Source organism: Lontra canadensis, unplaced genomic scaffold (assembly GCF_010015895.1).
Source record: "Lontra canadensis isolate GAN:19392208 unplaced genomic scaffold, GSC_riverotter_1.0 scaffold35, whole genome shotgun sequence".
NCBI lineage: Eukaryota > Metazoa > Chordata > Mammalia > Carnivora > Mustelidae > Lontra > Lontra canadensis.
In genome coordinates this window covers 8,569,943-8,588,560 of record NW_022631029.1, presented here as the reverse complement: position 1 = coordinate 8,588,560, position 18,618 = coordinate 8,569,943, and the positions used below count along the sequence as shown (strand labels likewise).

At 59.7% G+C, this 18,618-nt stretch overlaps 1 protein-coding gene across 2 annotated transcripts in view; it reads right to left on the bottom strand.

Annotated features, from left to right (window-relative positions):
- Positions 1–18,618, bottom strand: part of SEMA3F (semaphorin 3F) — a 29,763-nt gene that overhangs the window by 4,898 nt on the left and 6,247 nt on the right. Inside the window, exons 3-12 of one of the 2 annotated variants that reach the window (XM_032868103.1) lie at positions 5,968–6,128; positions 5,800–5,862; positions 5,553–5,672; positions 4,818–4,910; positions 3,154–3,247; positions 1,654–1,773; positions 1,295–1,434; positions 1,042–1,156; positions 807–876; positions 501–645 (exon numbers count right to left, since the gene is read on the bottom strand). In XM_032868103.1, the coding sequence (XP_032723994.1) occupies positions 501–645; positions 807–876; positions 1,042–1,156; positions 1,295–1,434; positions 1,654–1,773; positions 3,154–3,247; positions 4,818–4,910; positions 5,553–5,672; positions 5,800–5,862; positions 5,968–6,128 (1,121 nt within the window). The remainder of the gene's footprint in view (positions 1–500; positions 646–806; positions 877–1,041; positions 1,157–1,294; positions 1,435–1,653; positions 1,774–3,153; positions 3,248–4,817; positions 4,911–5,552; positions 5,673–5,799; positions 5,863–5,967; positions 6,129–18,618) is intronic. The other variant, XM_032868104.1, reaches the window with a different exon arrangement.

The window sequence follows — 18,618 nt, the reverse complement described above, 5'->3', positions numbered from 1 at the left end:
TCAGGTTATGATCCCAAGGTCCTGGGATCGAGCCCCACGTTGGGCTCAGAGCGGGGAGCCTGCTTCTCCCTCTCCCACTCCCCCTGATTGTGTTCCCTCTCTCATTGTGTCTCTCTCTGTCAAATAAATAAATGAAATCTAAAAAATGGGGGGGCGCCTGGGTGGCTCAGTGGGTTAAAGCCTCTGCCTTCGGCTCAGGTCATGATCCTCGGGTCCTAAGATTGAGCCCCGCATCGGGCTCTCTGCTCAGCAGGGAGCCTGCTTCCCCCTCTCTCTCTGCCTGCCTCTCTGCCTACCTGTGATCTCTGTCTGTCAAATAAAGAAATAAAATCTTAAAAAAAAAAAAAAGTGGATACATGGTAGATTTTTGTGTGTATATGGTCCACCTCCCCTGCCTGGCTGTGATCTCCATGATGGTGGGGCCCACATCTGCAAAGGGGCTAACCCAGAGCAGGCATAATAAACAGGAAAGGGAAAGGTGGAATAATTGGGGCCCTCACCGTGCCGGGCCGTGGGTAAGGCATCTTCCCAGAGAAGGGCATCCACTGGTAGTTGGGGCCCTCCTTGTGGGCAAAGGGCCCATTGAAGACCATGCGGATGTCAGCCATGGAGTAGACGCACACCGCAGAGCCTCGGAACACGGAGCTGTGGGCAGGGCCAGCTGCTGCCATGGGCAGGGCAGACCCTCCGCCCAGTGCTCCTCCCCAGCCTGCCCCCAGCCCCTAGGCCACCACCAGTCTGGGGACCTCCGCAAGCCATAGCCCCCCAGAGCAGCCAAGCCCTGCCGCCGCCAGCCCCGGCCTCACCCCGAGGAGGTAAAGACAGCATAAATGACAGGGTTCCTCACATCCTGGGTCTGCTGCACAAACACGTCCTCTGGGGGGAGAGGAAGAAGACACTGGGAGGGTGCATTCCCCAAGAGCCCCAGGGCCTTGCCCGCTCCTGCCCAGGTGGCCCACCAGAGGGGCCCTGACCCCACCCATCCAGCCCCCAGCCCTCCCAGAGCAGCCGGAGGATCCCACCAGCCTGCTGGGTACTCACGGAGCTCATCAAAGTGAGTCTCGATGCCGTCCTCCCCGGGCACGGAGCACACCAGCCGCGCCTTCAGGAACGTGCTCCACTTGTTCACCAGGCAGCAGTGGCCACCGTCGTCGTTCTGCGGGCAGGGGGCAGGGTCAGATCGGCTCTCGCACCGAGACCCTGCTCGAGCAGGGCTGCTAGAGCCTGCAGCGGGTGTGGAGAGAGGCATCGCGGGGGTTGGGGGGGCAGCGGTAGGGGGCCTGCTGGCGCGTACCAGGCAGATGCGCCCGATGCGGGCGTACACCGCTGGGCTCTGCGGCGCCTCGGCCGACCGCTCGCGGAAGAAAAAGTAGAGCTTGTCGTCGTTGCGCTCCGCGCTGTCGGGGATGAGCTCAGCGTGGATGAAGGAGGGGTCTGCAGGCGGGCAGGGGTCAGCTAGGCAGGCACTCCTCCAACAAGGCCTCTCTCCCCCCACAGAACCCCTGGCCAGGTACAGGCACACCCCCCACTCTTGCCCCGACGTGCCACCTCCCCTGCCGAAGCCTGTCGCGGGGCCAGACCAACGAGGGCCCCCTGAGGATCCTGCGGGATCGCAGACATGCGGCACCCTGGGGTCTCACGGGCCGCCCTCACCATTCAGCCACCGAGAGTTGTACTGGTCCGTGCGCATGGCCGTCTGCTTCCCCAGCGTGCGGAAGATGGCAGCGTCGGTGCCCATGAAGTCGATGTACACACCGGCATAGAGCTCTTCGTCTGTGGGCGGGGAGGTGGGGCAATGAGGGTACCGCTGTGACCTCGGGGGCTGGGTCCTATCTCCCCCATCAGATTCCCCAGGGCATGACTGTGGCACCAGTGGGGTGTTGGTCAGTGCTAAAAAACGGCCTCTGGGGACTGGGGTTAGCAGTGATCGGCTGTGATTCGCAGCGGGAGGCGATTTCTGTGGTATAAATGCTCCCACGGTGGCTGCCTTCACGCTACTAACCCGGGGGCACCGCACGTGGAGCTGGGGAGAGCCACCCACATCGCCATATAGTCTTTCTACCCCACAAATACAACACATGTCAATAACCTCGAGAACAAAGATAATAAAATGTAGTGAAATAATGGGGTGCCTGGGTGGCTCAATCATTAAGCGTCTGCCTTCGGCTCAGGTCATGATCCCAGAGTCCTGGGATCAGGCCCTGCATGGGGTTCCTTGCTCAGCGGGAAGCCTGCATCTCCCTTTCCCACTCCCCCTGCTCATGCTCCCTCTCTTGCTGTGTCTCTCTCTGTCAAATAAATAAATAAAATCTAAAAAAAAAAAAAAAAGAAAGAAAGAAAATTTAGCAACTACGCAGGCTCTAACATACCACTCCGTGTCTTCCTTCTAGACGTGCCCAGGGCAGGCCCTGCTTTCCCTGATCAGACCCCTAGTCAGGGAGCCACCCTCAGGCTAGGCAAGAGGGGGAAGATAACATCTAACCCCTGCCTGGAGGTCTTTCCCAGGCTTGGAAGTGGCACAGTGCCCAGGAGTTGCTCTGAGGGGCAGACTGGGTCCAGCAGCCAGCAAACAGGCAGAGACAGGGCCCAGGGTCAGGTCGCCCAAATTGGGGGTAGGGGCAGCAGCTGCTCCTGAGGCCCCGAAAGGACCCCTCCTCAGAGAAGTTTCCCCTAACTCTCCTAGACACCTGGCCAGACCAGAAACAAACCCTGACCCCCTAGTTGGTGAGGGAGTCAGGACTCCATCTGTGTTCCCCTGTGGAACTCTCCTGGCCTCCCAGACACACTAACATGTATGGAACCACCCCGCCTTCTACGGATCCCAGCAGACCAAGCTCATAGGGAGCTTGGTCTTCTCTCTCAGACAGCCTGGGGAGGACCTTCGCACGGCCCGTTTCAGGGTAGGATCTGGCCCCCTTAGTACCCCCATCGGAGGGGCTAGAGAGACTTTCACACCACTAGTCTCTTCCCTGCAGCTCACACCAGGCTCTGGTCCCTACCCCGCCCCCTGCTGGGTATGGCCCCATGGGAGGGTTCAGGCGTGGCATGGTCACAGTCTCTGTCATGGGGAAAGTGTTGGTGCCACACTCCCTATTCCAGAGGCAGAGGCCACCCACTACGGCTGTAGAACCAGAATGGGGTAGCGGCACTCACTGATGAGGGCTGAGGCTGTGTCCAGCTTGGGGTCGTACGGACACTTGCCCTTCCCTGACTCGAGTCTCTCCGGCTCCAGATAGAAGATGTAATCCTGCAGGGCAGAGGGGAGCTCAGCATTGTCCAAGCTGGTCCCACAGCCAGGAAGGTTAAGGGTCATCATGTCCCCAGGGTAAGCGCAAGCCCCCTGGAGATACCCTGAAGCCATATCCCTTCACTCCCCAGATATCTTTGGGTTTTAACCGTCCAGCCAGGTCTCCCTGGGGAAGGGTCATGATGCACATTCCAAGGGAGGTGATTCCTGGTTCCAGGTATCAGATAAGACCTGAGAATCAGGGGCTAAAGCCCCCCATGCCAACTGGGTCAGGGAGACTCTGGTCAGGGCCCCTAGGGCCACAAAGGCACAACTCTTTAAGTTGTGGCCACCTGTCCTGGGCCAAGATGGGGCTGCCAACCTGACCAGGGCAGGAGGTACTCCCAAGGGCCTGCGGCCCTGACCTTTGTTGCCAGGTCTCACCAGGCCAAAGGGCCCTGAGGGTACTGTGTCCCCAGACTTTTATGTCCTACCTGGGGTCCTCAGGACAGACGAAAGGGCCATGGCCTTTCCCCTGCCCCTCAGCAGAGCCCCCAGTTCCCCATGTCTCCCCAATGAGTCAGGAGTTGAGAGGTCCAGCCCAGACTACAAGGCATTCACAAAGCCCTCCGTGCCTCCCAGCCCAGCCCTGAGGATGCCAGCAGAAAGGCTGATAAGGCGTTGGGACCAGAATGAGCTCATGGGGAGAAGGGAGGGGAAAGAGAGGGGCGCAGAGGCAGGGAGGAGGTGGTGGCAAGGGGCAAGGATGGTGATGGGAAGGTGTACACAGGCCCACTTCCAGTTATGCTTGGCACACGTGACTTTCTGCGCACACGGGACTGCACACACAGCTCAGCACACACCACCATCAGCACAAGGAACCCACCGCTCACACAGTGCACATACATGCGGTCTGAGCCATCCCACATTTCCGCACTCCCTGCCACAGACACACATGCTCACGTGACCACTTGCTCTCACTCACCGGCAGCCCTGGCTCCCCTGCCCGCCCCTGCCCAGCCCCAGTTCCCCAAGCCCCACTTTGGCCCTCCTCCAGCCCAGTCCCAGTTCCTGACTAGAGGGCAGACAGCTCTGCCTCTTTGGCCCCAGGGGAGCAGAGTTTCCAGCATGTGGGTGTGCAGGACACCTGTGTCTGCCTGTGACCCGTGCAGGCCTGGGGCATGGACAGGAGAGAGTAATATGTCAGGCCGCAGACACGTGCCATGTTCAGACCCCAGATGCTGACTAAGATGCTGACTAAGGGAGAGTACAACATGTGCCCACATGTGTATGTTGCTGTAGGCTCATGTCTGTGTACACACGTGTTCTGAGGCCCGAGGCTCTCTTTGCACCTGGTGGCTTCATGATCTCCTGCCTACAGGGACTCACAGGCTGACACGAAGCCAGCTGGGAATGCCTTCGGCACCTGAGGGCGCAGTGTGGGGAAGGAGCGGGTTGGGGGGCCCAGAGTCGAGGAAGACCCTCGGAAGGCTCGCATGGGGTGGGGGCTCCTGGCTGGCAGGTCAGGCCCAGGGGCAGTTCAGCTCAGAGGCAGTGCTGTCTGGCAGGGGCCTGGAGGGCGGAGTCCCACCTGGCGTGGGGCTGTGGGCGTCGGGTGGAGGGCACCATCCGTGGCTCTGCTGCCTCGGCCTCTGACCACCTGCGTCTGGGTCCAGGGCGTAGCCTGAGAAGACGAGGAACAGGGGTTAGAGCCGGGGGTGGCTGGGGCTGGGGGAGCGGGCTCGGGCTGCCAGCCTCTCACAGTGCACACGCCAGGAGCACACATGAGCGCCCAGGCCCCCAGAGCACACATACACCCCTGCACGTGCACACACACACACACAGATTGGCACGCGCCCACACACACATGTCCCTAAGTCCACTCACTCTCACATGCGTCCTACAAGGTCACACCAGCTCACACACACGCCCACATGGAAATGAGAAAGGGCAGAAGCGGGCAGGGTGGGACAGAGCTGGGGAAGGGGCAGCTCTCCTCCCAGGCCCTGTGGCAGAAGGGGACCCCGGTGTCCAGCCTCCTGATGCTGAGGCCCCCGCCAGGCCCTCTAGGTTGGCGGCAGGGGCACGGTCCACAGGCACAGGGCTAAGAGGTCTGGGAGCGGCTGCTCACTGAGGCCTCCTCACATTGACCTGTGAGAAAGGCAGCTGTTAGCCCCATCTCCAGGTGAGGGAGTGAAAGGAGTCACTCACCCAAGGTCCCCGGGCTGGGCAGTGGCAGGCCTGGGGCTCAAGCTCAGCCTCCCATCAGAGCCCTGGCGTGTGGCTACTGACGGGGTGGCACGGGGCTGGGCCGGGTGTGGCTCACCTGGGCTCGGCGGCCACGGTTGACATAGGTGCACATGGGGTTGTAGGCACCGGTCCCACACACGTACAGGTGCGTTCGGTTCCAGGGCTGGATGAGCCTGACGAAGTTCCCGCACTCACCCTGCAGCAGAGGGAAAGCCAAAGAGGTGCCCAGATGCCTGCCCGCCCCGCTGCCTCCCCGAGGTCCCCTGCCTCTCAACCCCCCTCCATCCCCCCTGCAAACACCCCCCCTCCGCCCAAGCACTCACATTGCTATCCTTGCCTGAGAGCACACACTCCTCAATGCGCTGTGGGGAGGCTGCCCAGTGGATCTGCCGAAAACGGGGGTCAGAGGGGGCGGCTTGCTGGACAGGGCTTCCAGCCCCAGGGCCCCGCACCCCACACCCCTCCAACCCCACACCTGGGCTGGCCCTTACAATGAGGGGCTCACGGTTGATGTCATGCAGGTCCAGGGACAGCACGTAGTCCTTGCTGCCCACGTACATGCGGTCGTGGTCCTCGTCTTTGAGCAGGATCCGGTAGTCTGTTGTGTTGAGCAGGAAGTTGAAGAAGTGGGCAGTGCCTGTGGCCTTAAGCTCTGTGGGCGGAGGGCAGGACAGCAGTTAGGCTCCTTGGAGACCATCCAGACATGCCATCTTTGACAGAGGGAGGACCTTTATCACACCATCATCTTAAACCCCCAGCTTCCACCCTCCCCCAGCCCCAACACCGACCCGGCTCCCGGGGGCCTACTTAGCTCCCTCTTTAGTCCCCGAGATGCTGGGAGGAGAAAGTGGGGCAGGTGGGCAGGCCAGGGAAGGGACCACACCCAAAGCTAAAGCCCTGATTCATCAGCAGCCCCAGCCAGTCTCTGGGTCCCAATGAAAGGGCAGTGGGTGCGGGCCAGGGCGCGTGATGGCATCAAAGAGTCTTTGCTCTAGTGGGGGCTAATGCTCCCACACTCAGGGTGGGGCCTGCTTCCCACAGGGGCCTAAAAGGGTTAATGAGGAGGGCGGGGGGCAGGTGCCTCCAGGACAGCCTGCAGACGCTGGCACAGGGCCGGGATGCTTTATCCTCACCCAGCTGCCCACCAGTCAGGGCAAAGCTGACACATAGCATGGTCCCTGCCTCATCTGAAGCTGGTCAGCCAGGACACTGGACAGCCCTCTTTGGAGCAATACTGTCCCACAGAACTTGGGCTTCCCCCCAGATCCCACTGGGATGCTAAAGGTGGAATTCTCAGGCTACTTTGAACCAGTCAGGAACAGTCTTTCCCAGGAAAGCTTCCCCCTAGTGCTACAGTGTCCCAAGGCTGGGGGGGGGCAGGGTCCAGTGGAGTCCTTAGTTTCTCTTCTGCATGAGTCTGGCGGCCCTGGCCCTTCCGCCCCCAGATTACTGGGGGAAAGTCCTCTTTCCTGGAGATGAAGGACAGGAAGGAACTTGGCCAGTGACAGGCTAATGACAAACACAGGACTCCAGAAAACTTAGGAACTTTGCTCTGGAAGTAGGGAGAGCCAAGGGGTCTACTTGGCAAGCCCCTCCTCACCCCACCCCCAGCTGTCTTCAGCTCAGCAGAAGAGGGAAGATTGTAATGAAGGTGATGAATATTCACCAGCACAGGGGGAGGGGACAGGGCTGGGGATGGCGGCACATGGAGGAGCACACGCTTGTATGCACATGGCCCATGTCTGCACATGTGCACACCCGGGTGGCATCAGATGAGGCACCCGTGAAGGCCACCATACAGCTCCCATCTCCCTGCCCAGTAGCTGGCAACCCATTTCCCAGGTGGGGCAGTCAGGAGGTAGGTCTGGGGAGGGAGAACAGCTGGGATCATGTGCCGTAGATGCTGCCAGAAGGTAGGACCAGCAGGTGGCCCCATCCCATCAGTCAAGTCAAGGTCGACCTTGACTCAGGCAGCTGTCTCTGAGGGACCTGGCTGACCCTGACCCTGGCTGTGTGCATGGGACCCTGGAGCAGAGGTGGAGGAGCTATGCCTGAGAGCAGCTTCAGATGGGGGCTCCAGGACTGTGCTAACACTGGGAGGAGGGTGGCGCTGGGAGCCAGGAGACTCCCATAGCAGACCCAGAGCCTACATCTGAGGGGCTGGGAGGCAAGCAAAGGCCTTGCCCTGCCCAGCCCCATGTGGCAACGAGAGAATACAGGTGATGACCTTGGCCAACCGCTGGGGCGCAGGGACGCCAAGGGATCAAAGGGCCGATCCCTGCCTGGCTACGGCTTTACCCGCCTGTCCGGCGGTGCCTCTGAAGTCCTGGGCAGGGCAGCCTGGGCACCTGTCCTGCACCTGTTGTTGGGCCACTTGGAGTCCCCCGCCTGGCCACCCAGCCATAGTGACAACAGGAAAGTAAACACTACCCCCACCCCCAGGGCCAGGAAGCAGCCAGAGAGGAAATGGGGCTGCCAGCGGAGCCCCCCCAGGCTCGGACAGACCGCCAGGGGTTATTTATACCCCAGCTGGGGTCATGGCCTTGGGTTGTCCCCTTACCCGTCCTACTGGGTTAGGAGGCATTTGGGGGACAATGGAGGGGAGGGAGGCAGAGGCTCAAGTGGGTACCTTCAGACATAGGCACCTGGGGTAGGGGAAATCTCCAAACATCTAGCCCCAGGGACACAAGCAGTCAGAATCCCTACCCTCCACCCCTGCCCAGTCTTGGGCCTCTGTAATCTGGACCCTCCCCCTCTGCGGGAACCAGTGCCCAAGCCCCAAGCCCAAGTCCCCCCAGAGCTCAGAGCCCCAGCACTCCAGGCTCCATTCCCCATTTGTGGGAAAGGCAGGGGAGAGACACTCAGCAGAGGGACATGGGAGCAGGAGATTAGCCTTAATTGGACATCTTACCTCCTAAACATGCACTCCCTGCTCCCTACCCCTTAGGTAGAAGTGGTCATGGAGGGAGCCTCCCACTTAATCATCAAGCACCTATTATGTGCAAAACATTGAGCTCACAACATCCAATTTACAGATGAGGACATCAAGGCACAGAGAAAGGAAGGAATAGGGCCCAAGAGCATGGGGGTAAGATTCCCACCCAGGTCTGTGGCCTTTGGGGCTGAAGGAGAGGCAGCCCAGAGAAAGCCAGTCCTGTGAGGGGGACTGCCTACTGGGAGGCCGAGGGCCTAAAGGTGACTCCCCCTCCACTGACAGGACACATGACTCAGGACCCCTGGGACCCCTGCCAGTGGACATGGGATATGGCGTCAATGGCTCTGTTGTCACAGGACATGATGCTTTGGTCACTGTGGAAACTTTGAGGGCGAGTCCCCATGAGGCCATGTGGGGTCGGAAAGGCATAGGACCAAGGGTCAGGCAGGAGTCTTTGGCTCTGGCGAGGGCTTCATGACTTCAGTCAGGGCACTCTGTCCTCATTTTCCTAGGTAGACCATCTCTGAGCCCTCCGAGCCCTGAAGTTCAATGTGATCTGTGCAGGTGAGGGTCCTGCTCTGAACTCAGCCGAGTACGCCTTGGGACCTCTCCTCACCCTCCTTCATGGGCAGTCTCTGTCTTGGTGGGGAGAGAAGAATGGATGAGATTCCCAGTTCTGCCCCCTGCAAGCTGGCTCCCAGGTGTCACCATCTCTTGGAGGACGTCCACCCTCAGTCCTATTCCCGCTATACCACTTCCTAGTGCTGGGGTACAGAGCAGAGGGGGTAATGGGGCAGGAAAGAGCTTCCTGTTGACTCAGCCCAGCCCTCCCCTAACTCCAGCTTATCTCCACCCCACCCTCAACTCACAGGAGCAAAGCTAAATCCTGAATTATCCATCCAAACCCAGCTTACAGAAAGGGAAACTGAGGTGGAGAAGGATGGCTCTTCCAGGGTCCCAGAGTGAACTAAGTGTAGGCCTCTGGACTTAGTAACCCATGGCTGGAGTGCTCCTCTCACTCCTGCCAGACTGTAGGAAAGAATTAAAACAAGGGGCTCCATGACAGCTCTGTACCCCAACTTCAGACAGGGAATACTGAAGCCCAGGGGAAAGGGGTGCTCACCTCCAGTCACAGGGCAAGGAGTGAAACTAGTGTCCTGTCACCACCCTGCCCACCCTGCCATAGGGCAAAGGAGCCAGAGGCCTTCATTCCTCCAAGAAGCCTGGGTCAGGGCAGGAAGTAGCCGAGTAGTCCTGGGTTTCCTGCTCGGATACCTGCACTGTCAGCAAGGCTAGATGCTCCTGGCCCCCAGCCCCGCTGAGGAGCATAGACTTGGGCCTAGGGGGCATCTGTGGAGGGTGGGGGGGAGGTGACATGGGCCTGGCCTGGCCACGTCCTCAGGGCTGTTCTCTACTCCGTTCCATGTGTCCCAGGCCCAGCTCTGACAGCAGGAGTGTCACCCCCATCTCCATGGCAGTACCAAGGAGGGGGGGTGGGGCACAATCAAAAGTTTTGTGGATATTGAAACTCAAGTCTGGATAAGCTTTGACCTTGGGGAGAGAGGATGGTGTGCATAGTAATGCCTCCTGGGAAGGGCTCCTCACCCCCATACCCTCACCCAGGCCGGGCACACGTTGGGTGGGGTGACATCCGGGAAGGCTTTTCCCGTCATCGGGAAGGAAGAGCCTTTTCTGGCATCAGACACCTCATTTCCGCAGCCGTTCCCAGCCTCTAGAACTTCCCCATGGCCATTAGACACTCAGGGTCCTGGCCCAGAATGGCTTGGCAAAGGTCCAGAGGCAGGAACATTCTCAGTGCCCAGAGGTTTAGTCTTGGGAGGTGGGGAGAATCTCTGTTTCTTCCCCTCAGGGAAGCAGCGGGTGCCTGACTTTAAAGGAGGTAGTGGGTGTGGACCTCACTGAGGGGGTGTGTCCATGGCCCTCACCCGCAGACCTCAAGTGGGCGGCCCTGACCCCTGCTGCCGACCCCTGCTCCCCGTCTCTAGGACACCGGCTCTGTGGCCAGTGAGGCAGGGGCTGCTGTCAAAAGGGGGTCTTGGAGCAGAGGTGTGAACCCCGCCCCCTTGGTTACAGCCCCACAAAGCAGCAGGTCCTGACTGACAGTGTCACCTCCCAGTGCTGTGCTTGGGTACTAGGGGGTGACAGACAGGTCCCTACAGTCCAGCCCTGACCTCTGACCTCATGTAGGCTAGTGCAGCCCTAATCTCTGAGCTGAAGAGCAATGAGGTTAGGGGTGAGAGGTGGGGGTGCTGGCCAGGGTCTCCGTTAGAGTTCTGTCCTCCTGCCCTTCTGAGGAAGGAAACGGAGGTGGACAAGGAGGGGGCAGCAGTGGCAGTGGGAGTGGCAGGGCCTAGACAGTCCTTACTGGATGTCCCCATGGACTTAGTGTGGTGGGGGCAGACCCTTATCACGCCCCCAAAGCTGTGAGGGGCCCCAGAGGAAGGCCTGGGGGCTGAGCTGGCCCCCTGGCTCCTGGCCTAATCCTCTTTTAATGAGCGGCCAGCCGGAAGGCCTCAGCCCCTGGCCACAGCCCTACAATCCTGGGAGTCCTGGCCAGGCCGATCTGGGGGCAGGGCGGCCCCCGAAGCCTCTGCACCCACCTCATTCACACCCCAGTGCTGGGACCCCAGCACTGGCCAGGCCAATCCATGGCCCCAGCATCTGCAAGCGTGTACCAGGGAGACATCTGACTTGTGCTCCCACAGACTCCCTTGGGCATTTACCATTTGTTCAGGGTCAGGCCCCACATGGAGCCGGGCAGGGGAGGATGTCACTGATGATCAGGGGCTTGCTCTCCCAGTCCCCTTTCTATCCCAGAAATGTTCTAGATGGGAATCCCTAGAAACCAGACCCAGAGTTTTGCCTGAGGCTTAAGCTGCCTCCTCCCTGGGGGGTAGGCTCCAGTTCCTCGGCCCCAAACCCCTCAATATCTGTCCCCTCCAATCCCATCCCTGGGCCAGGCTTTCCAGATTGGAGACCCAGAAAATCCCCAGGAGCCATCCACATGCACCCCCTTCCCCCCAGGCAGGTGAGCCAGGTCGGTGCCAACAAAACCAATTACAGCCGCTCTCACCCAATTAGCAACTAATTATGGCCTCGTAGTCCATTCAACATAATTAACATGTAAATGACTCTGCGTGTTTATATTCAATAACCGCTCTGATTGAATTTAATTTAAAAGTCTGAACTGGGGACCCAGTTACCGTATTTCACCATCTAGAGCACCACATCCTGGGAACGTCGGCTCCTGGGGGAGAGGGACACAAGCGGCGGTGGGGGTGGGGGGTGGGGGGGAGGGGGTGGTGCGTGGAGGGGCAGGTGCTGTGTGTGACACTGGCCCAGCCTGGGCTGAGGAGGGTAGGGATGGCTGTGGTCCCTACCTCCCTGACGTGCTGTCCCCACGGTGTGGGAAAGTGGTGAAGTCTGAAGAGCCCCAGTGGGACCCTAGAGTTGGGAAATCCTCTGGAACTAGGGGCCCCTTCTTAAGGGCTACTGTAAACATCCCAGCTGTTTGATAAACACCACGCCAGAGCTGAGCTGGAGCCACCCAGCTGGGCTAAAGCCCTCCCATTTTGCTGACTGTGGCCTGGGGGCTGGGGACTGAGACCTGGGGCCTAGGGGCTGGCGGGCTCAGCCGCGCTGTTCCCACGCCCGTTCCGCCCCAGTGCCCGCCTGCTCCGCCCAGGAAAGGACAGGCTGGGGGCACAGCTCATCCTGACCCAGAAGAAACCAGGAGGGAAGGGGCAGCAGGGCCACACCATGGCACACGTGCCAGCCAGAAACCCACGGTTCTACACCTCTCTTGTGCAAGGACGTCCAATGGCTTTCGACCACTGTGGCCCAGCAGGTAGGGGGCTCTCCAGCCTAGGTCCCTCCAGGGATCCCTGTTCGTCCCCCAGGGCTCCATGGCGCCTGATCATTCTAGGTCTGACCCAGTGACTCAGGAGGCTGGGAGGTCTGGTGTGGATCCTTCTCGGCCCGCCCTGCCATCTATGAGGACACCTTTGGGCCTTCACCAGCTACGCAAAGCTCAGAGCTCCTGCTCAGTTCGGACACAGTGCAGGGGGAAAGCTGGCCTGTAGGGGCAGGGCAGCCCCTGGGAATGGGATGGGAGGCAGTGGCCTGGGCCAGGCAAGAAGCCTGGGGTACATTCCAGGCAAGGAATGTACCCCAAGAAGGGTGAAGGGAGTGGAAAGACAGTCGGCCCTAAGGGCAGGGTCACACTGATCCATTTCTCAGGTGGGGAGAGTGGATCCTGCTTCCAGTTCCACAGGCCTCGGGGACCCACCCCGCCTCCCACATTCCAGACCTAGCCCGGAAACCCCTCACTCCTTCCCCCCCACCTCCTCCTCCCCGTGACTGCAAAAGACAACAAACTCTCCATGGCTCATTTACTCCGATAAATCAACCAGACGGACAGGCCAGGACAGAACTGACAGGCTGGTGGGTGTCGAGACCCTCCCCCACTACCATCTCTGGGCTCCCATCTCTGCTGCCCTCCTTGGATTCCTGGGGTCCCTGTATGCCTTCACATGGCTCACCCAGAGATTCCCAGGATGTCCCAGACAGTCTTAGTCCCCTCCCCAACATTCAGACAGGGAAACTGAGGCATCGAACAGACAGATGTGTATTCAGGGTTGGCCTTGGCTGATCTGGTCAGACAGAGTCTGGAGGCCAAGCAGGACTCAGCCAGTCACCCGTCTAGGAAGGCAGCGAGTTCTCCACACAGGCCTGGTGCTGGGACAGGAGGGTGTGCAGGAGCAGGCAGCAGCCCTGGGCAGAGGCTGCCTGGGGTGCCGCAGGAGCCCACAACCCCCGCCCCCTGAGTTCTAGCTGCTCCCCTGCCAACCGTAGAGTCTAACCTCCAGGGCCCGCCAGGCTGGCTGAGCAGCAGCCACACAGGCAGTGGACTCTGCCCAGGGAGGGAAATGAGAGCACCAGCCCTGAGCCCGAAGTGGAAAGAAACATGGTTCTTGGCTGGGCGCAGGGACCTCAGAGGAAAGAGCATGTCCGGGTAGGAAGCCAAGGAGGGGTCAGGGTGAGGATGGGAGGGGGTGGAGGCAAGGGGGGATGAGGGGAAGGAAGGAAGGAAGACGAGTCGGGGCAGGGGGTCTGGAGCTGAGGCCTCATGCCCCAAAGACTTCCTGATCCTTGGAGGGGCTGTTGCTTTGGGGCTGTCCCTGCCCGGAGATGGAGCAGAGGGCCATACTTGCCAGCAGCCCCAGTGAGAAGGCCACGAGCCAGCCTAGCTGAGGCCTCCCTCCCCTGTAGACAGGCCTCCTGAATCCTAGGACAGCAGCCACCACCCAGGCCCATTCTTTGCTGGGTTAGGACCAGTGCTCAGGGTCTGGAGCCTAGGAGGCCTCCACGCTCTCCCTGAGACTCTTCCCCAGCCTGGGGTATGTTGGGGGTGGGGGGGTGGCTGCAGGCCTGCCAAGCTCTGGCACCCACGTGAGCTGAGCTTTGGATTCAGACCGGAGCCTTCTGGCATCCAGGCCTCTGGCAAAGGCCCTCTTGCTATTTCTAAGAAAAATGCAGCAGGAATCTTCTCTGCTTCTCCAAAACTCCAAGGGCTCCCTTGAGACAGGGCTCAGATTCCCAGGACAGCACCAGGCCAGGCTGGGAAACCTTGCTCTCAGCCCCGTGATACAGATGCCCAAGTGAGCAACCCACGTCTGGGTCCCCAGCACAGGCTGCCCGGGCCGGGATGGCACTCCAGGAGGGGTCGCCGAGGCTGCTAACGGGGCCCCATCAGAGTGGGCAGCTCATCTAGGCGGAGGGAGCTCCCTCCAAGGCATCCCCTCTCCAGTGCCTCTCTCTCACTGGATTTCCCTCACAGTGTGTACATGGTGCCTCTGTCAAGAGGAACAAAGAGCTTGAAACCCACAAGGAGCAAGTGCAAACACTCCCCACAGGATTCTGCCCTCCCCGCAGGTGTTATGCCACACATGCCTCCCTGCTCCTGCTCTTCCCTCCCACAGTCTCTCTTCCCCTGTCTGAAAGGCAGCCTCCTCCAGGAAGCCAGACCGGATGCCCATGGCAAGGGCATCATATCTCTGCCTGGCACAGGGCTCAGGGTACTTCCTGCAGTCCTTTCCAAACACAGTCACCTTCACCAATGGTTAGAAATCTAGAGGGAGGGGTGAGGCAGTGCGGGACTCCTTGGGCTTCCCCCAGGAACCGCCCTTGCCTCTCTGCCCCCACTGCCCCTCTGCCCCCACCAGAATGGCTCCTAGTTCCTGAGACTTCCTTCCCCGGGGCTGGAACTGCACTCACAGAGTGAACCCTCCTGCAGCACGGTGAGTTCAGCCCCATCCTTATGCCCATTTGACAGACAACACAGAAGGGACACAGAGAGTCCCAGGGACACTGCTCAAGATCTTCAGTGGCCGGGATGTTGGCAAAGTGGCTTGAGCCCTCAGAACGTCGCCCCCACTGGGCCACTGCTGTTCCCACCTTACACAGTGTGGTTGGGGGGCTATGGAGACCAGGTCCTAGAGGGGCTAAGCCACCTGCCTGAGGTCACACAGCTCCCAGGGGCAGAATGGAGGTTTGTCGGCCTTCAGGGACAGCCCTTGCAAACACCACCATCACCACCTTCACAATCTCCCAAATTTAAGTCCTGGGGCAGGAGCAAGAGGTCTCCTGGGGAGGAGGGGCAGAGTACCCACAGCTCTGAAGACACCCTCCGGGCATCCGCCCACTCTGGAGGGGTCACAGGGTTGGAGGTGCAGACAGGCAGGTGCAGACAGCCAGGAGCCCACTCTGAGGCCGCTGCCTCCCAAGCCACAGGGTGAAAGATACCTTTATGGGCTGGGACGAGATTTTTATCTTGGCGGTTTCTCTTTAAATTCTTTACGATTACGAAGCAGCGGGGGCTGCCAAGGAACATGATTTACTCCTTGAGCATGCACCAGCTCCTCGCTTAGTGCCAAGGGAAGCTGGAGCCAGGGAGGGAGGGGCGGGCATCCTGCCAGGGAACCAGAGACAGGGCCTGGGCTGCTGAGGCCCAGCTAGCGGCAGGCCCATCAGAGGCTCGGCTGGACCTGGAAGGACCACAGCCGGAGGCCCCCAGCCCCATGCTGGCTGACTCGGGCTGGGCCTCAGACGGGTTCTCGGCAAGAATAGGACCTGCTCCGTTCTCTCTGAATGCCAACTGCTAGCCAGCTGAGGGGACAGCCAACCTCCAGGACCTCCCAGCTCCCGAAGTGGCCATTTCCCAGTCCCTTCTCATGAGTAAGGCAGTTCCCATTTCCTGGAAAACAGAGATCCCAAATGCAGGACTCTGGGCTCAAGTTCATGCTTTGGGTCTTCCTACCTTCTTCCTCCTGGCTCATCTGGAATACTGGTCTCCCCTGCCCTCCCCAGTTTGCTAGTTCCAAATCCCAGTGTAGCTGTCAGAAACAGGTCACCTCTACCTAGCTCCCCAGTGCCACCTCTGGTCTCCAACCTTCTGGGCTTCCCCCCACCCTCCCTCTCCTTCCTCCTTATTCTGAATCTCCTAGCCACCACCAACCCCCGCCAGCCCCCATTAGCTGGCCAGCAAGCTCCTGGGGGTGGGGGTAAGGGCAGGTCCCCACCCCACCCCCACCATACAGTTAGGCCGGGGGGTGGGGCAATGCACCATCAAGGCTAAAGGCACCTTCACTTCAACCCATATTCACCCACTCTTGATCCCCCTTGGGTGAAGTAAATGGGCCATGACCTCTCCTAACCTCCAATGTCGTCACTTCCTAACAAGAAGGTCTGGCCACTATGGCTCTCTGATGCCACATGTGGATGATGTAAGCGGTGGCACTATCCTGGGCCTTTAATCTCCCGAGGCTTGGAGGCTGGGCTGAGCTGGGTGGGCTGGCAGTGACCGGCACTTACCCACCCATTCGCCCTCCACCTGCCGAGTGTCCCTCCGCATAGAGCAAGCCAGTTACGCCTGGATTTAGAGAAGATCCAAATCCCAGGGCCACCCTGGACACAGGAGCCTTTCCTCTCTTGGACCCTGGCTTTCCTTCTCCAAAAGGAGAGACCTTCCTAGGGGACTCTGAGCAGTGGAGGACTGGGGTGATGGAGGGATGCATTTAGAGGAACAGTCAAACCCCAATGCTGTCGCTTCCAAAAGCAGAGGGCACGAGAAGCCCACCCAGGGTGACCTCAGCCCTCTCCTTAGGAAATGAGGGTGGGAAGGCTAAGGCCAGCAGTAGGATCCTGGAACCCTGTCCCGAGCTCATGGGAGAGACCTGTACTTAATTCCCTCAACCCACCCTTTGCTCTCTCAGTCCCCGGACGGGCTCAGACATCAGGCAGAGCCAGGCTCCAGCTTAATCCTGCTCCTGAGTGATGGGAAGCCTCACAGGAAACCCAGGGAGAAACCCTTGGAGAGGGTTTGGAAAGGCCTTGGAGAAAACACCACGTGGTTAGCATCACGGCTACCTACTGTAATTTATTTATTTTTTAAAATTTTATTTATTTATTTGCTAGAGAGAGGGGGAGCACAAGTAGAGGGGGAAGTAGTCTCCACACAGAGCAGGAAGACTGACATGGGACTTGATCCAAGGACCCTGAGATTGTGACCTGAGCCAAAGCAGACACTTAACCGACTGAGCCACCCAGGCGCCCCCTGACCGTTATTTCTATTACTTTCATCCTTCCTGGCTCTTCCACCCCATTGCCCTACTCCTGCCTCAGTTTCCCCAGCTTGCCCAGCCAGCTTGCATCATCACAGGACCCCTCTCCCCCACCAAATGCAGCTTGGCCCCATATCCTGGCTGAAGCTGGCCCAGGCGGCTTATTGTGGAGGTGGCTTCCTGGGATAAAATAAACATTCCCCAAGCTGAACAAAAGACCTGGCAGGGCATTCATACCTCCCTGCTGCTGAGGGAGGTGGTGCCCCCTGGCTTGGGTCATCTCAGGACGGTGAGGTGGGGGAGCTTTTTCTCCCAGGTTTGGCCAGGAACTCTGGGGTTAAGGGAATTCCAGGCCAGGATGGGTGGAGAGGGTCCTACTGCCTAGGCTTTCTGGTCCCAAGCATGAGCTCTCAGGGAACACCTCACCTTTCCTGGAAATCCTCCCCATGTGACCCTGCACTTCTGCCTGACCTTGGCTGTGCTGCTTCTGGAAGCTGAGGGGATGGGCCATAGGAGCCCCCTCCACCCTGCCTTCCCCCTGCTCTGACCTGGGCTATAGCGAAACCCTGGGGCCCTGCTCCCTTGCACCTTTTTGGCTCTAGGCCTGGCTGGGGTGCCCAGGCGGGTGCACAGGCAGTAAGCCCAAGCCTGGACCAGTTCCTGCCTTTCTTCCTTTAGCTGCTCTGGACAGTGTGGCCCCCCGTGCCAGCACCTTCCAGCTTGCAAGGTCTGGCCCAGCCAGGCCAGAACTGGCACCTCCTGACGGCAGCAGGCCCAGGGGAGGGGAGGGGAGGAGAGGGCCTAGGCTGAGTCCCGGGGGCTTGGCATGCCAGCTGCTATATTCAGGCAAGGCACAGATGGAGAAACTGAGGCAAAGAGCAAGAGGATCACCAGTGCTTCTAAGAACAACCCTCTCTGTGCCCCTCACGTGTACCTGGGAGAAGAAGCCCCCAGCCCTTTCCCAGTCCTTGGTCTGGCTGTGAAATCCGGTTTCTATGGGTGTTGGTATCCACTCACTCCACAAATGCTTGGTGAAGACCTTCTCCTCTCTGAGCCTTACTGTGTGTACACGACGAGTCTGAGACCACCCAGCACGGGGGGATGACTGGGCCTGGTGCAGCGTCGGTGCTGGGTTCCCAAGTGGTACCAACCCACCAGGTGTCCATTAGCTTTGCAGCCAGTCTGACGGTGAGAACCCCATCTTGGTCACTGCAGACTCCCTGGTATTCGGCATGGGGCCTGGCGCAGAGTAGGGACTCAAGCATCTTAGTCTGCAAGCATCTGCTAAATTAAGTGACATCCAAGCACACAACTAGGCCACAAGGTCAGCAGGGAACTGGAAAGGTCATTCGGAGCAGAGAAGCATGTGTGTCCGAAGGCATGGAGGCACGGGGTGGGGTGGCCCCAGGCATCCCATGGTCCCACCCTGAGCTGCCATGGCCGTTAGCACCACAGGATAGCTGCCAGCAAGCTGGGCTTTTAGTCACTGCGGGTGTCAGCCTCAGAGCTAAATGAGAAGGGATCGACCCAACTGATGTGGGCGTCAGCAAGGCCAGGACACTGGG